Below are 13,546 nucleotides of genomic sequence, written 5' to 3'. Positions count from 1 at the left end.
AGGGGAAATAATGGGCCATTTGGGAGCAACAGATAGTCCTTTATTGTTCGCAAGGCAGTTTTACTCCATTGATTTTGTAAACAGGTCTTATAACCCCCATTTTGCAGTTAAAGAAACTGAAGCTTTGAGAAGGGAAGTGATACAGAATCCTTAACTAACAGTGCTGTATAATGCTATTAAGTGGGATTTGAGCCAAAGTCTTCAGACCATAAGATCAATATATTTTCCTCTCTATGTGTGTCTGAAGATGATGAGAAAAGAAGCCAAGCAGACTGGGGGTGCTGGGAGTGTTTTCAGCCTAGAAGTCACAAAGCATAATATCAGACCCTGGAGGGAAGGCTCCCATCTTCCTGTCTTTTCTCTACTCTCAGCCTTCCTTGAATCTCCTTTCCAGCTCTCACTGCTTTCTTCACTCCACATCTGCGGAGGCAGTAGCCATGGGACTCTTGAAGCAGTTTGAAGGCATGCAGCTCCCAGCTGCCTCAGAGCTGGAATGGCTAGTTCCAGAGCACGATGCCCCTCAGAAGGTAGACTGCATCAGCTTTTTTTCTTTTCTTCTTTTTTTTTTTTCAAAGGATTTTATTTATTAGAAAGAGAGAGTGTGTGCAAGTATGAACACGGGGAGCGTCAGAGGGAGAGGAGATGCAAACTCCCTGATGAGCAGGGAGCCCGACGTGAGACTCTATCCCAGGACCTGGGATCATGACCTGAGCTGAAGGCATATGCTTAACTGACTGTACCACCCAGGTGCTCCTCTTCAGCTGTTTTTTTCTCCCACTGTCCAGCCCCAGGAGGCTGTGAGCCTTTCTGATACTGTTCTCTTTTGTCACATACCCCTCTTCTAGAGTGAGTCTATGTATTTCTTTCCTTACTCATAGAAGCCATTTGTTACAAGTGTGTTGAGTGAATGAATGAATAAATGAATACATGCTTGCCTGGGTTTTCCCTGGCAATATTCAAAATAAGAGATAATGGCTCCTTCATTCTCCTTATTCCACATGACTGCTTACAAGACCCAGAGGTGGAAGTCCTGTGTTGTGACCACCTTTGAGACACTGAAAAAGTGAACTGTTCATATTCTTCTTTGCTCTACAAGTTGCATATAGCATAGCAAGGGCCCTGGGGTAGGTTCAGGGACAGCATCAGCAATGGGTACCACCGCACTGGAATGCCGTTTCTGTTCCTTTTGCTTCGTGGAACACAAGGCCCACCCTTCTAGTAGCCCGGTGCCTTCGTGGTTTGTTTTGAGGGCCAAGGTTCCTCGAACACCTTTACCTGAAGTGTTCTTGAAATGTCTGTCATTAACTGTGTTTCTGTGATGGCCAACGGGTCAAGTCAGTGTTCCCCCAGACTATCTGAGTTCAGTCACCCTGTGCTTTTCTCCTGCAGCTCCTGCCCATCCCTGACTCACTGCCCATCTCACCAGATGACGGGCAGCATGCTGACATCTACAAGCTGCGGATTCGTGTTCGTGGCAACTTGGAGTGGGCCCCACCCCGGCCTCAGATCATTTTTAATGTTCATCCAGCCCCGACGTGAGTAGCCAGTGTCTGTGGCCTTTGGGAAACGGATACATCCTCTGGGTTATCGGGGCAGTCTCCTCACCTTTTTGTCTCTGCCTCCGCCCATAACTCCTGTACAATTCTGTTCACTCAGTAGCAGAGGGAGGGGATTGTCCATCTTGTCACAAGTCTTACTCCTGCTCCTTCTGTTGCTTCCCAGAGCTAACCGGAGATGAGGTCTGGTATCACTGGCCTTCCTGACTGTTGCCTTCCTCCCAGTATTTTTGTGAGATTTTCTGGGTTTTCCTCTCTTAAGATGGATGCTTTTCTTTCCTCTTATTCTTTCCTCTGTCCTATTTCTCATCTCTTACATTTGTACAGGAAGTGTGGTTCATTACTGGGGGCTGTCCCTGCCTAGACCTAAATCCTCACCTAGTAATCCTCAGTTTGAATTGGTTCTCCCAGTGGGTACTTTGGGTCCAACTCTAAAACACAATATGTGAGCTCCCCCTCTCCTCATACTTACTTAACAGGAGCCCTGTGTTTGCCTCCTTATCCTTGACATGCCAGAGGCCTTGTGTAGCTGGTATCTGCCAAAGCTGTCCCTTCCCCCTCTCCTCAGGAGGAAGATCGCGGTGGCCAAGCAGAATTACCGCTGCGCAGGGTGCGGCATTCGGACCGACCCAGGTGAGAATCTTCTCCCACCCCCATAGCACTCCATACCACCTCCAGCGGCTGTACCACCTCACACACTCAGCAGAGGGGCTGGTCAGGGAGATAGTGAGAGGAGGCGGCAGAGCAGAACTAGGAAAGAAGGGGCCTGGACCTGGAAGGTAGGTCTAGGCAAGATCACTGGCAATCAGAGAGGTTATTTCTGGGGGCACGTTACCAGCATTGTGCACTGAAGAAGACTGGGTACTTTAGGCCAGGTGCTTGGAAGTTGGATCTTACCATCTCTGGCAAGGTTTGCTTCCTCAGTGGCCTTCGGGGGGACACAAAAACCACAGGCCCCACTCTGTGGGTTTCTGCTAGCTTTGGGAGCGCATACTGAGGTGGATGGAGCTGGGTGGTCATCCCTTCCTGCTCTTTGAAAAGGGGTAGGGGTGCTGTCTCACCAGCTTGTAGATGGGAAAGCCACATCTGACCTTTGATTTTCTGGTTTTTCCAGATTATATCAAGCGGTTACGTTACTGTGAGTACTTGGGCAAGTACTTCTGTCAGTGCTGCCATGAAAATGCCCAGATGGTCATCCCCAGCCGGGTTTTGCGCAAGTGGGACTTCAGCAAGTACTATGTCAGCAACTTCTCCAAGGACCTGCTCATTAAGATCTGGAACGATCCTCTTTTCAATGTGCAGGACATCAACAGTGCCCTCTATAGGAAGGTCAAGCTGCTCAATCAAGTCCGGGTGAGAGCCTTGAAAGGCAACATCCTAGATTACCCTCCTCATCACTCATCCCCTCCCTCTGTTCATACAGGCTTTGCCCGGGTCACCACACCCCTCTCTGTCATCATGTCAGAGCTGGAACCATCTCCTCACTCATGCTTTCTCTGCATACGTTCTCAGTCCCCGCCCTTCCCCACCTCCACTCTGAAGCCATAAATGGCACTCAGTGACAAAAACAGGAGTTCTCCCCGCACTGAGCATATACTCAAGGGAGGAGAGGGTAGCAGGTGGGAAATTCAAATTCTGGATTTCTCAGTGGCTCTCAGTTGTGTATGTGATTTGGAAGCCCAGCCAAGCAGAGGGGGGCGCCTCTCTGACGGGAGGTCATTTTAAAGCAAGTTGTTGATTTATGGATATAGAGAATCGTTGGGCTCTGGCTGCTGCATGCAAAGCTTCTGGGTCCCCACGGTTCAAGGGTCCTGGTCATTCTAATGGTTTTTTCTCTCGTCTCCATACCTGGTCTTACCCCCCACTCAACCACCACAACATCTTCCTCTTCAGCTGCTGCGGATTCAGCTGTATCATATGAAGAACATGTTCAAGACATGCCGACTGGCCAAAGAGTAAGTCTTGTGTGGAGGCCAGAGGCCTCTTGCTGGGTTAATGTCTCTGAAAGAGACATGCCCCAGCTGTTGTCCCTTATTATGTGAAGAAGGAGAATAGAGAGATTTGCAGACAACTCCAGAAATGGTAAGCAAGAAGCCTATAGCAGGAACTGTGTCTCTGTTCTTCTCTCTGGAAGGGGAAGTCTCTGGTTCTTCTATCCAGGGCAGACCTACCACGCTTTGCAAGCTGGCGTGAATCACTTGCAGAAGGACATAAAAGGCCCTTCTCCTATTCAGATGCCTAGTAGTGTGGAGAGTCTGGGGTGGTCTGGAACACGTAGGCTGGCTGAGTGTTGCCCACCCTCGTTGCCTCTGCCTGGGACCCTCCTCTTCCCTGTCCTGCTTCTGAACAGAGACCCTTCTGTTTTGATGGGCCACACAAAATGTTCATTTTCTGTGCCTGCTTACTTCCCCTCACTTCCTGTAGGCTTCTGGATTCCTTTGACACAGTTCCAGGCCACCTGACCGAGGATCTCCACCTGTACTCACTGAATGACTTGACTGCAACCAGGAAGGGGGAGTTGGGGCCCCGGCTTGCTGAGCTCACCAAGGCAGGGGCTGCCCACGTAGAGCGATGCATGGTGAGATGGTCTCCCTTTAGCACGGAACTGGGCTCTTCCTTAGGGGTGTGGAGAGTAGGAGGGACTCAGGTTCTTGCCATGCATTTCTAGGAAGTTGACATGGCCTGTCAGCACTCTGACAGAAACTGGGCAGGATTGCTATTCCCTGGGTTGGGGAAAGGCTAAATCATCCAGATCTGAAGAACCTGGAATTCGAAGAGGATGTGGTCCTGGCATAGCCCCTGGGTAACGGGCAGGACTGAGTGGGGCCTTCACTATAGAATTGTCCTCATGTCGAGGAGAACCTGGAGCTAGAATCTGAACCAGGTCTCTGCTTTATCATTTTCTATCGGTGTGACCAAAGGAAATATGTTGCCCTCTCTGCAGTAAGCCTCAATTTTCTTGTCTCTAAAGCAAAGATAATAATACCCCTTGTCCTTTCCTCTCAGGATTTTTGAGAACTGATGACATAATTTACGTGAAAGCATTTTGTACGCTTCGTTCTATAGATGCAGGTTATTATTGTCCTTGATATACCCAATGTGCCAGAAATTCAGAAGTTCCATTTTTAGAATTTCACATCTTAGAATATGCCCGGTGTATGTTCCTGTGACAGTCCCGGAATTAGAGCCTTAAACAGGGCATATGTAGAGATCCTGTGTAGCAGGGAGAATTAGACTTCGCTCTAACCTGACTCAAGGCTGGGTGTTATTTTGGAGAAATGCCCTTGTCTTCACATTTTATCTTAATTGGCTGTGGTTCCTATTTCAAAATAGAATCATCACCCACACTGGAATTTTGACTTCAGGAAGCCCTTTGTGGCACCATTCCTTCCTTTTCGTCCCCGCATCGCAAACCACTCTTGTGACTGGAGTTTCTCAAGCTCTCTTGTAGCCACTTGAAAGCTCTGTCTCACACTGCCCAGTCCTGGCCCCAGTTTGGCTCTCAGGCTCCCGAGTCCAGCTGGCTCTCTTCCCAGAAGGCACAAGAACCCCTGAGAACCCACTCAAGTCTTATTTATATTTTGCTCTTTCCCTCACTTGTGTTCATCCCCTGGTCCCCGTCCCTGGTATGAGGCCTCTCATTTTGCTGCCTGTCCCTTTCCTCCCCAGCTCTGCCAAGCCAAGGGCTTCATCTGTGAGTTCTGTCAGAATGAGGATGACATCATCTTTCCTTTTGAGCTCCATAAGTGCCGGACCTGTGAAGGTAAGGGCCGGTGCCCGCTGTTGAGTGGGCAAACAAGACTGAACCCAAGGCTAATTGATTTCCCTCAGCCTTCCCTGTTAATAGGAGTTGAATTTGACTCCACAACTCCCTGTTTTCAGCCTGGGCATACCAAGCCTTGGTGGCGAGAAGGGGCTGTGACAGTGACTTACTTCCAGCCTGAGATAATACAAGTTGTTCTCTGTTCTCTTCTCAACCTGAATAGAGTGTAAAGCGTGTTACCATAAAGCTTGTTTCAAGTCTGGAAGCTGTCCCCGGTGTGAGCGGCTGCAGGCCCGGCGGGAACTGCTGGCCAAACAGAGCCTGGAGTCTTACATGTCAGACTACGAGGAGGAACCCACGGAAGCCTTGGCCCTAGAGGCCACCGTCCTGGAGGCCACCTGAAGAAGGCGCATTAAACCCTCTTTCCAGGGGCCAGGGTCACACGTAATGCAGAACTGAGCCACCCTTTCAAGGACTTTCCCCACTTGGGTTTTTTTTCCCCCCTTTAATTCTTATCATTATCATTATTTTTTTTAAATGACTTGTCTAACGTCCATGTAAATCAACCTTTGTTAGGTTGGTGGGGTCCAATCTGTTGTGACAATTTGTAGGTATCGGGTATTTCCATCAGAACTGACACATGAGTCCTTATGTGAAGCTTCTAGTGCCTCTGTCGGGAATGGACGGTGAGACCTGATTCTTCTGACATCCGTGGCCTTCTCTACTTGGACCAGATCTGGTTTCAGCAGCATTTCAAGTATCATTTCCAGTTTTATTTTGTTTTAGTTCTGGAGCTTCTGAGTCAGGCCTTTTGCAACCAACTGACTTCTCCTTTGCTGCTGAAATAGGAGGATGGAGTTTTCTCTCTCTGTCCTGGAATGGAGTCAGACTGGGCCCTGAGGAGAAGCAGCAGAGAATGGGACTGCATCGTGGGCATCCTGTCCAACTTATGCAGGTCTTTGTGAGGCCATGGAAATAGGATTCTTACCCGGAATCCTCAATGACCCTGAGGAGGCCACCTTGACCTCCTTGTTTGAGATCGTCTAGGCATCGAAGATGTCACAGACTGACTTTCTTTACCCCGGTGGGGTTGAAGCAAAGAAGCAGAACTGTTACTTAAGCCAGGCCCCTTCATGACCTTCCACCAGGCAGAAGCGAGGCTGCAGCTCTGTTGCTTCGAGAGCATTTATTTAGTCAGAGAGCTGTTGGCCTCCTCTTACGTGATAAGGTCTCTTTCAGTCAACCTAGCTCTGATGCGGATAAGATCTTTCAAGCTCAGGCAAGTCCCCGATGCCATCCTAAGCTGCAGACAGAAACTCCATCCACCGTCTTATTTGTGGGTCTCTTGCCACTGTGTCCTCTGTTAGACGGTCATTTTGGTTCTGAGTGAAGGTATGGCCCCACTCCATTCTCATTCCCTTCCTGCATCAGAGCTGGGACCCTCCTTGGTGGCTGAACTCTTGCCTTAGTTTCTTTTGTTAAAATCAAGGTGGGGGCAGGGAGATTTCTGCCATTAGTGGGGTGAGAAAACTTGGCCATTTGTGGGTGTGAATGTGAGTGTGAATGTTCCTATTATGCACTGAACTCTGTAGTCCATGATATCCATATGTTCACTCATTCTTTTTATATTACTAATTTTAACACACCTTTAACATACCTTTTCTTAAAATGTGCATTTTGATGGGACCGTGAATATGTTTGTGGTATTCTTTACATTGCCGTAGCCCCGACCCCTACCTAGAATGCCAGTCAGGGCTGCTATTCTGAGGGCTGGTAGCTCTGTGGACAAGAGCCCACAGCACTTTTTCCCTGGGCCTGACTTCTTGTATACCTGTCTTTCCATAATTGGCTGCTAGTAGAAAAAACTTGGTTTGGATGCTGCCCCAAGAAGCTGAACAGAAAGCAGCACACAGTCGGCGGAAGCTGATGAGTGACTGAGCTGGAGACAGCCAGGGGTCTCATAGGAAGTGGAAGGGGCTGTAGGGTAATGGCCAGAGCTGAGGCTTCACCTGGGCCAGAGGGAGCAGGGAACAAGTGACCCAATGGCATTGGTCTCTCTTCCTCAGACTTAGGATCAGGCCAGAAGACCCTGAGGCTCTTCTCCCTTCAAGTCATGGAGGAGGCTCTGAGGCCAAGTCCTGTAGCCCAGCCCGGTTTTGAGGGGCTAACTAGGAGCTCCGTTGTCCTTCAAAGAGCTTTGGGAATGGCCCCATACTACTCAAGTCTTTCTAAGGGTTAGGCCTCAGATTCAAACTCAGGGGTTTGTTAAAGAAAAAAGCTGAGCTCTGTGTCCAGTTTTGGTATACATTACACATCTAGCTCCTTAGTCTTAAGTCACTACACTGGGGGAGAGAGGCACTGTCATTATTGTCCCGCCTGTTTTGTATTAGCAGAGGACCAAAGGATGGAAAACCTGACAGTTTCCAAAGTTGAACTCAATGATCTTACAGGCTCCTGGTTTTTCACTTATTTTTCTCCACCTTCCCCATTCCATCTTCTTAGATTGCATAGGTGTTTTAGTGACCCTGACACTCTGCTGTCATTACTACCCAAATACCCATTTATTTATTTATTTGAGAGGAAAGATAGAGAGGAGAGAGTATGGGATGTTTTGAAAGCACTTTGCAACTTACAGCAGTATCTAAAAACCCCCAGCTGTTGTGGGGAAAGTTTGAATGCACTGAAGAGCATTCCTTCTAAATGAAATGGGAGGGAAGAAGTTCTTTTTTATAAATTAAGGGAAAAAAGTTACAAGTTGGCTTACAAGGTAGAGACAAGGTTCAAGACATAGCAGAAGAGTGGAAGGCAGGTATTTTCCACTTTAATGAGGCTATTATTGACTTTCTCTGCCAAGGCTTTAGAGCTTCTGTTGAATTAACATAAAAGGAGCAAGAGTCTAAATAGAGATGTTCTGTTCATGTACAACTCGTGTTCTGAACTGGATTTCTACTCGCTGTAATTCATACACAGCCTAACAGTCTGTTGTCATCTTCAATAAACTAAGGAAATGAAATTCCCACCTTTTATTTGTCTGCTTTGACTATCAGGAAATGGTGTTGAGTGTCTACTGTAAAGCAGGCATGTTTGAAAATTCAGGAGGTTTCTGAATTGTGATGCAAAGAAAACTGGACCTTCCAAGTCAGGAAAAGTGAGTGTGAGAATGTGTTGTCACTGACTTGCTGTGTGACCTTGAGCAGATCACTTTGCTTCTCTGGATTTCTGTTTCTTCATGTATCAAAGGTACGGGTGCTAGTCCTTACCAGTGCATGAGGTGTGCCCCCTACCCATCCTTTTGATGTGAATATCTTATTTTAAAATGAGGTAGGGGCACCTGGCTGGCTCAGTCAGTGGAGCGTGCGACTCTTGATCTCAGGGTTGTGGGTTCAAGGTGCAGAGGGTACTTCAAAATAACAAATTTTATTAAAACAAAATTAACAATAAGTGAGGTAAATCTTTCTCTGATTCTCACTTCTGTGAACAACTTGCTCTGAGTTTCTCTCTTATGCTCTTGGCCCACTGGAGCTCCAGCTTCCCCTTTGCAACTTTCTGAACAATTCCGCTTTGATGTCCCTTGGTCATCTCCCACTAATATGTCCAAACCCAACATAAATATCGTATTCTCCCTAATCTAACCAGTAGTCACCCCAGCTTGAAAATTTGGCTGTCTTCAACTCCTTCCTCTCCAAGTTAACTAGCATGTTTAGCTAACAAAGCATTATCTCCTTCCTACCACCTGTCATCAAGTTCTGCTGATTTTTCTCTTGAAAATAAATCTACCTTGTCCTTTTCTATCATTAGCACACAAATTCAGGTTCTTATCTTACATCTCAATCATCTCTAGCCATGCCAATCTCTTCCTATTTAATCATCCATCAACTATTTGGGTACCTGCTGTCTGCCAGTTTCTGTACTAGGCTCTGTGGCTATTGCTGGGAGAAAAGTGGAGGCACTTCATACCCCTAGGGCACTTAGAGTCTTGAGGGGGAGATAGACGTGGCCCAAAAGTCACTAAAGTGAATATTGTAATTACAAGCTCCAATAAGAGCTGTGAAGGAAACGAGTAGATGCTACTACATTAAAAAACATCATAATTTAAATTGGAGACAAATAAGTCCCCTGATGAGGCAGGTTAGGGAGAAAAGGATTCCAGATGGGGACTGTCATATGTGTTGGTGCTGACACAGGAGGAGTTTGGGCAAGGAACTGCAGGAAGGACTGAACTGCAAATTTTAGCTTTTATTCTTAGAACACTGGAAAGCCATCGAAGAGTTCTAGTCAGAGGAGTGACTCAGCTGGTTAAAATGTCAGTGTGTACTTTCCAGAGAATAAATAGAGTAAAGCAAGAGTAGAAGCAGTGGGATCTTCTAGATCTAGAGGGTTGGCTGTAGTGACTCAAGAGAGAAATTATGTTGATAATTTCAACATAATTGAGGGTTGTGGAATATTTTCATCACTGTCCGCTCATTACCCCAGACCTCTGAAAACAAGACGCATTCCAAATGTTCTACAATGACTCAGGCATTTTAAATCAGTGAACGAAAGGCTGAGGATCAAGAGATTGGAAAGATACTGGGAGAAATGACAGAACCCATGAAAATTAGCAACTAAGTCTCAGAAAGCACAGAGACCAGGACAACCCTAGGAACCTCTGCTGCAGGATTTGCAAACTACTTGAGCCTGGCTGCCTGTGAGGCAGGCCAAAGGGTAACGACTGTGCTGGGGACTCACTCCTGAGTATTAGGACACACCCCAAAGAAAGGGGAGCTGTGAGTTGGGGAGTCATCCACTGGGGCCTTGACTATGTTATTCATCAATCCCTGTGGCCCCAGGAGTGTGTACGTTTGCTCTATCCTCTGATGGTATAGAATAGGCATAGTTTTTATCGCATTTTGGTTAAAGTGAGGCCCAAGCCTGCTTCCTTTTTCCTATGAACTTCTGGCTTAGAGTACGGGGAAAAGGGATCACTCTGCCCATCCCATCCTGCTGACTCTTCTGCCCTGGTCAGCTACTGTCTTCTCCCATATTCTGTCTCCAGGATATCCAACTGCTTGCTTAAAATATTAGGGATAGCAGCTGCCAGATGGCCTACGCTTACCCATTGCAAGCTTGATGTTCTCAGGATCAAAGATGAATGTGAGTAACAAGGAAAGAGAATCTGCTTAGCACTACTTTAGGAGTATGGAGAACATGAGGCTGTGTTTTACCTTTACCCTTGCCTCCTTCTTTTCTGTGAACTACTTCTGGAGGCTTTGGAGGGACATCAGAGACTTAGTCATTAATTTTCCATGGATTCTGTCATTTATCCCAATATCATGACCGTGTCTTCATACCAGACCAGCGAGGTGAGGGTTAGTAGGTTAAAATAAGTCTTGAGTGGTGGGAGGGCTCTTAGGTAGGTGGGAGTTTTAGGGATCAGCCTTCTGAGGGGCTGCGGCAGGCCAGTAAGATGCAAGACTGCGACCCAGCAGTGCAGCCCAGATGACCTAGAATCTTTTGGCCACTTTGTCACTGTAGGTCCATCCTGTCATTTTTTCTCACTGCCCTGGGGATATCTCACTTGTTTTCCTTTTAAACAGTGATGCTTGTAGTTCTCGACTTGCTTTATCTCCCCACTGGCCCACGGCAGGAACAGAAGCTAGCCTCCCAGCTTCTCCCCCAAACCCCTGTTTCCACAGCCAGCCCCCAACGGCGGGGGTTGGGGGGACAAGCAAGTAGAAGGTTCTTTCTCTCCTTTCCCTCCTTACCTCCTAGCCTTTGCCACTTAAAATCTGAGGAAAGAAATTCAGCCTAGATGCCAGCCATAGGTCTCCCTGTGCCATGGACTGAAAGAAGATTTGTAATCTCTGCCTTAACCACTGGAAACCCCACAACCACAGATCTACCTAAAAGAAAGTCCTGACACAGAGAAAAGCAGGAATGAGCCTACAGAGGAAAAGGGAATGAAAGAGAGCTGCTTCTCTCTCTTTCTCTTTTGTTTGTTCAATAGTTATTTAATTTCCAATACATTCACATGCTTAAAGTACACAAAAAAGTATACAGTGAAAAGCCTCCCATGTCTGTAGCCATCCATGTGCCCAGTTTTTGCCTCACCCCCTTTAGTAGCCCCTCATTACTTTTCCATTTATTCTTAGGGAGTTTCTTTATGGAAAAATAAGCAAATAATATATTCTTTTTATTCTGGGGCTCCTGGGTGGCTCAGTTAGTTAAGCGTCCGACTCTTGTTTTCGGCCCAGGTTATGATCTCAGGATGCTGAGATCAAGCCCCATGTTGGGCTCTGTGCTCAGTGGGGAGTCTGCTTGAAGATTCTCTCCCTCTGCCCCTCCCCCTAATAAATAAATCTTTTAAAACCCCAAAATATATACTTTTTAAAAAAAGTTTTATTTATTTGAGAGAAAGAGAATGAGGGAGAGAGAGCATGAGTGAAGTTGGGGGAGGGAAGGGGGGGAAGAGGGAGAGGGAGAAGCAGACTTCTGGCTGAGCAGGGATCCAGGCTTGGGGCTTGATCCCAGAACCCTGACATCATGGCCTGAGCTGAAGGCAGACACTTAACTGACTGAGCCACCCAGGTGCCCCCAAAATATATACTCCTTAATCTTCACCCTTTAAAAAAAATTGGCCTATTATATATACATTTAGGTACCTTGCTTTTTTTAAAAACAGTATCTTAAATAATTTTCTGTATGAGTACCTGAAGAGGTTTCACAACTATGCCTTGATCCTTCTTCCTTTGAAGAGCTAATTCAGCTATATCCTGGCTTTCTCTGATTTATTCTCTACCCATCCTCCGAGAGCCCTTAGCACTCTCTCTGGGCCTCTGTTAGAACCCTTCTCATGCGGTCTTGTCATTTAGCATTTTCTCTAAGAGCACAACAGACAAGTGAATGAACAGGATGAATGCATGAATGGCCAGGTGGCCATCGGAATGTAAGGAACTGCCTGTTCTACATGGGAACAAGAATGGTCAGAAGTACACTGTGGGACAAAGGACAGGAATGTTCTGACTTTGCCTCTGACTACCACCCCTCTTAGCTCTTTTATTTCTTTCCGTGGGACCAAATCTTTGCGGTGGTTACTTTCCTAAATCTTAAAGTGATTAAAAATAAACTCATCTCCCTTCTCTTCCCTCAGCTGCTTTGCAACTGTTCATGTGTTGTTTTGTCCAGCAGCCATTATCAGGGAACATAACATTCCAAATGCCCTTTACTCACCTTATTATTAAACAGCCAGCCTTTCCTTGCCAGGAACTAAACTGGGAGACAGGATGATATTTAGATGCCCTAAAAACACTCTAGGGATTTAAAAATCTTCATGTCTACACGGTAAGCTGAGAGAATGATAAAGCCACATGAAAAACTACTGAAGCTGTTAAAATGTCCAAACATTTTCCACCTAGAGATAGAAAAATAGCTTATAGTACAAAATCTTACTTGTTCTAAGAAGCATAGTTTATTGTTACAAAGTAGTTGTGGTTCACACAAAGTCAAAGCCTGATTCCCAGCAAGTTCTCAAGCTTCTCTTCTCAACATTTAACTTAGACTTGAGATCTGCATAGGCTAAGCTCAAGAACACTGTTCAAAAGGTGGGGGGAACACCAGACCAGCAACCAACCAACCAACCAACCATCCATCCATCCATCCATCATGCTGGACATGGAGCCTGCTGGAGACTCTCTCTCTTTCCCTCTGCCCCTCACCGCCCACTCCCAACCCCACTTGCACTCTCTTTCTCTCTCTCTCTCAAAAAAAAAAAAAAAAAAAAAAAAATGGCAATAGAAAAGAGCAAGTTTACAATGGAGAAACCTAGCCAATACTACCTTAACTGATTGAGGTTAATACCACCAGTGACATCATATGGATATTATGCATAATGTGAGGGTAAGGGCACATCACTTCTACGGTATTCTTTCCCAAAACCCATAACCTCAATCTAGTCATGAGGGAAACATAAGACAAAGCCAATTTGAATACTTTCTACAAAATAGCTGACCTGTACTCCTCAAAACTGGCAAGGTCAGGAAAAACAAGACTGAGAAACTGCTGCACACCAGAAGAGCCTAAGGAGACATGATTAAATACGGTGTTCCGTCCTGAATTAGATCCTGGAACAGGAAAAGGACATTAGCAGTAAAACTGGTTAAATCTGAGTAAAATCTGAAGTTTGATTAAATGTAATGTAAAAATGTTGGTTTCTTAGTGTTAAAAAATGTAAGATGGTAACATTAGCGAA

The 13,546-nt window shown here is 46.2% G+C and overlaps 1 protein-coding gene across 3 annotated transcripts in view; it reads left to right on the top strand.

Moving 5' to 3' along the window:
- The window catches only part of RUBCN (rubicon autophagy regulator), a gene marked incomplete at its 5' end in the record, with an annotated part of 55,248 nt that extends 46,917 nt beyond the window's left edge, over positions 1-8,331 (top strand). For all 3 annotated transcript variants that reach the window (XM_080820573.1, XM_080820572.1, XM_080820571.1), the window contains 8 exons: positions 395-527; positions 1,390-1,535; positions 2,125-2,189; positions 2,671-2,909; positions 3,450-3,511; positions 3,981-4,134; positions 5,226-5,319; positions 5,543-8,331. In XM_080820573.1, the coding sequence (XP_080676699.1) occupies positions 395-527; positions 1,390-1,535; positions 2,125-2,189; positions 2,671-2,909; positions 3,450-3,511; positions 3,981-4,134; positions 5,226-5,319; positions 5,543-5,721 (1,072 nt within the window). In that variant the 3' untranslated portion in view covers positions 5,722-8,331. The remainder of the gene's footprint in view (positions 1-394; positions 528-1,389; positions 1,536-2,124; positions 2,190-2,670; positions 2,910-3,449; positions 3,512-3,980; positions 4,135-5,225; positions 5,320-5,542) is intronic.
- Between the last annotated feature and the right edge of the window lie 5,215 nt (positions 8,332-13,546).

This window comes from Martes martes, assembly GCF_963455335.1.
Source record: "Martes martes genome assembly, chromosome: 1".
NCBI classification, from domain to species: Eukaryota; Metazoa; Chordata; class Mammalia; order Carnivora; family Mustelidae; genus Martes; species Martes martes.
This window is presented reverse-complemented; position numbering and strand designations above follow the sequence as displayed.